Raw genomic sequence first — 1,425 nt, forward strand, 5'->3', positions numbered from 1 at the left:
GGGGATAGTTCCCCTCATCATGAGGGCCACACAGTGCGACACAGTGAAAACCCGGGAATCATCCCCCAGGCTCGGTCAGCACAGTCCACCGCCCACGTACAGGGGACCTCAGTGTGGTCCCGCCCAGGGAGAAAGCCTGTGCCAATCAATTCCCAGGTGACGAGGGAGCCTCCCCTCCCCCAGCAGGCACGGCCCCGGTGTCTACATTTGGGGCGCCCTTTCTAAATGATGGCCTCACTGCCCAATGACTTCTATCCCACCACACACAACAGCCACCCGGCTGCTGACCAAAAGGCTTGGGTTTCCAGAGAGAGAACCTAAGTAGAACCAAGGTGTGTTTGCACCTTTGGGTAGAGAATTCATCTTTCCGCCTCAGAGTCTGTTATTCTTTCCCCATCACTAACATAGAGAATATCCTCCGGGCACGGACAGAAAAAACGTGCCCGGGAAAGAGCTGGGACAGCAGTGTGTCTGCCTCGCTCATCTCAACGGGGGAAAAGCTGGTTCAGAAAGTGGAGGGAACTCGTGGCGGACCCGGCGAGTTAATGACGGGGCGGGAAACGCGGCCCAGCTCTCCTGGAGTCCTCCTGACCTTCTTCCATCGCAGAGCTCGCTGCTCTGAGATCCGACCTTGGGCAGCGTCACGCGTATATTATATAAACGTTTTTTCTCACAGTTCGAGGCCAGGAGGCCGGATTGAAGGACTAAGTGAGGGAGGCCCGGAGGCCGCTGACTGAACCCCTGCTGTGACATCCTCTGTCACCCTGTCACCGTCCCCTCCCTGTGGTTTGTGTGGTGAGTGACAGACCAGTGAGTGATGTGACACCAGAGCCCGCTCCGCAGCCCACCGGGGGTCAGTTACTGCCGTGACACACCTGCTTACAGGGGTAGGGCCGCCACATTCCCGCTAAACAGAAGAGAAGTGAATCGTGTGGGGCGGCGAACGTACCTTCTACCGTGACGTGGAAATCGTGCGTGGCCACGCCCAGGAAGTTGTTGGCCGTGCAGCGGTAATTCCCTTTGTCCTCGTAGGAGACGTTCTCTATCTTCAACATCTTGCCATAATTCTCTTTCGTTTCTCTTCCTTTTGGTAAATCACCACCCACTTTTTCCCAATCGACCTGTGGTGTTGGCCTGAAAAACAATCAGGAAGTGATACGTGTCTCTAAATGGGCAAAAACGAGAGGTAAAGAACCCCCACGGGACACACCCCTCATTCGCGTGGCTTTCCTGCGTGTCCGCAGAGTCCCACCGAGGGATGTCCCGTTCGCATTCCGGTGGTCCCAGACCCGCCCACACCACCAGGGTGAACCGTGGGGGGCTTGGCTCAAGGCCGCCGCCATCAGCAACTCCTCCAACAAGTCTCCCTCCTCAGACCCTCCCTCCGTGGGGAACAGTGGCCCACTGCAGTGACGGACTGAGCCG

At 57.4% G+C, this 1,425-nt stretch overlaps 1 protein-coding gene across 1 annotated transcript in view; it reads right to left on the reverse strand.

Moving 5' to 3' along the window:
• Positions 1 to 875: 875 nt before the first annotated feature.
• LOC102424921 (neural cell adhesion molecule L1-like protein) overlaps positions 876 to 1,425 on the reverse strand; it is a gene marked incomplete at its 3' end in the record, with an annotated part of 21,963 nt that continues 21,413 nt past the window's right edge. Inside the window, exon 7 of the mRNA XM_023748971.1 lies at positions 876 to 1,134. Coding sequence (XP_023604739.1) covers positions 876 to 1,134 — 259 coding nt within the window. The remainder of the gene's footprint in view (positions 1,135 to 1,425) is intronic.

Source organism: Myotis lucifugus, unplaced genomic scaffold (assembly GCF_000147115.1).
Source record: "Myotis lucifugus unplaced genomic scaffold, Myoluc2.0 scaffold_2206, whole genome shotgun sequence".
Taxonomy (NCBI): Eukaryota; Metazoa; Chordata; class Mammalia; order Chiroptera; family Vespertilionidae; genus Myotis; species Myotis lucifugus.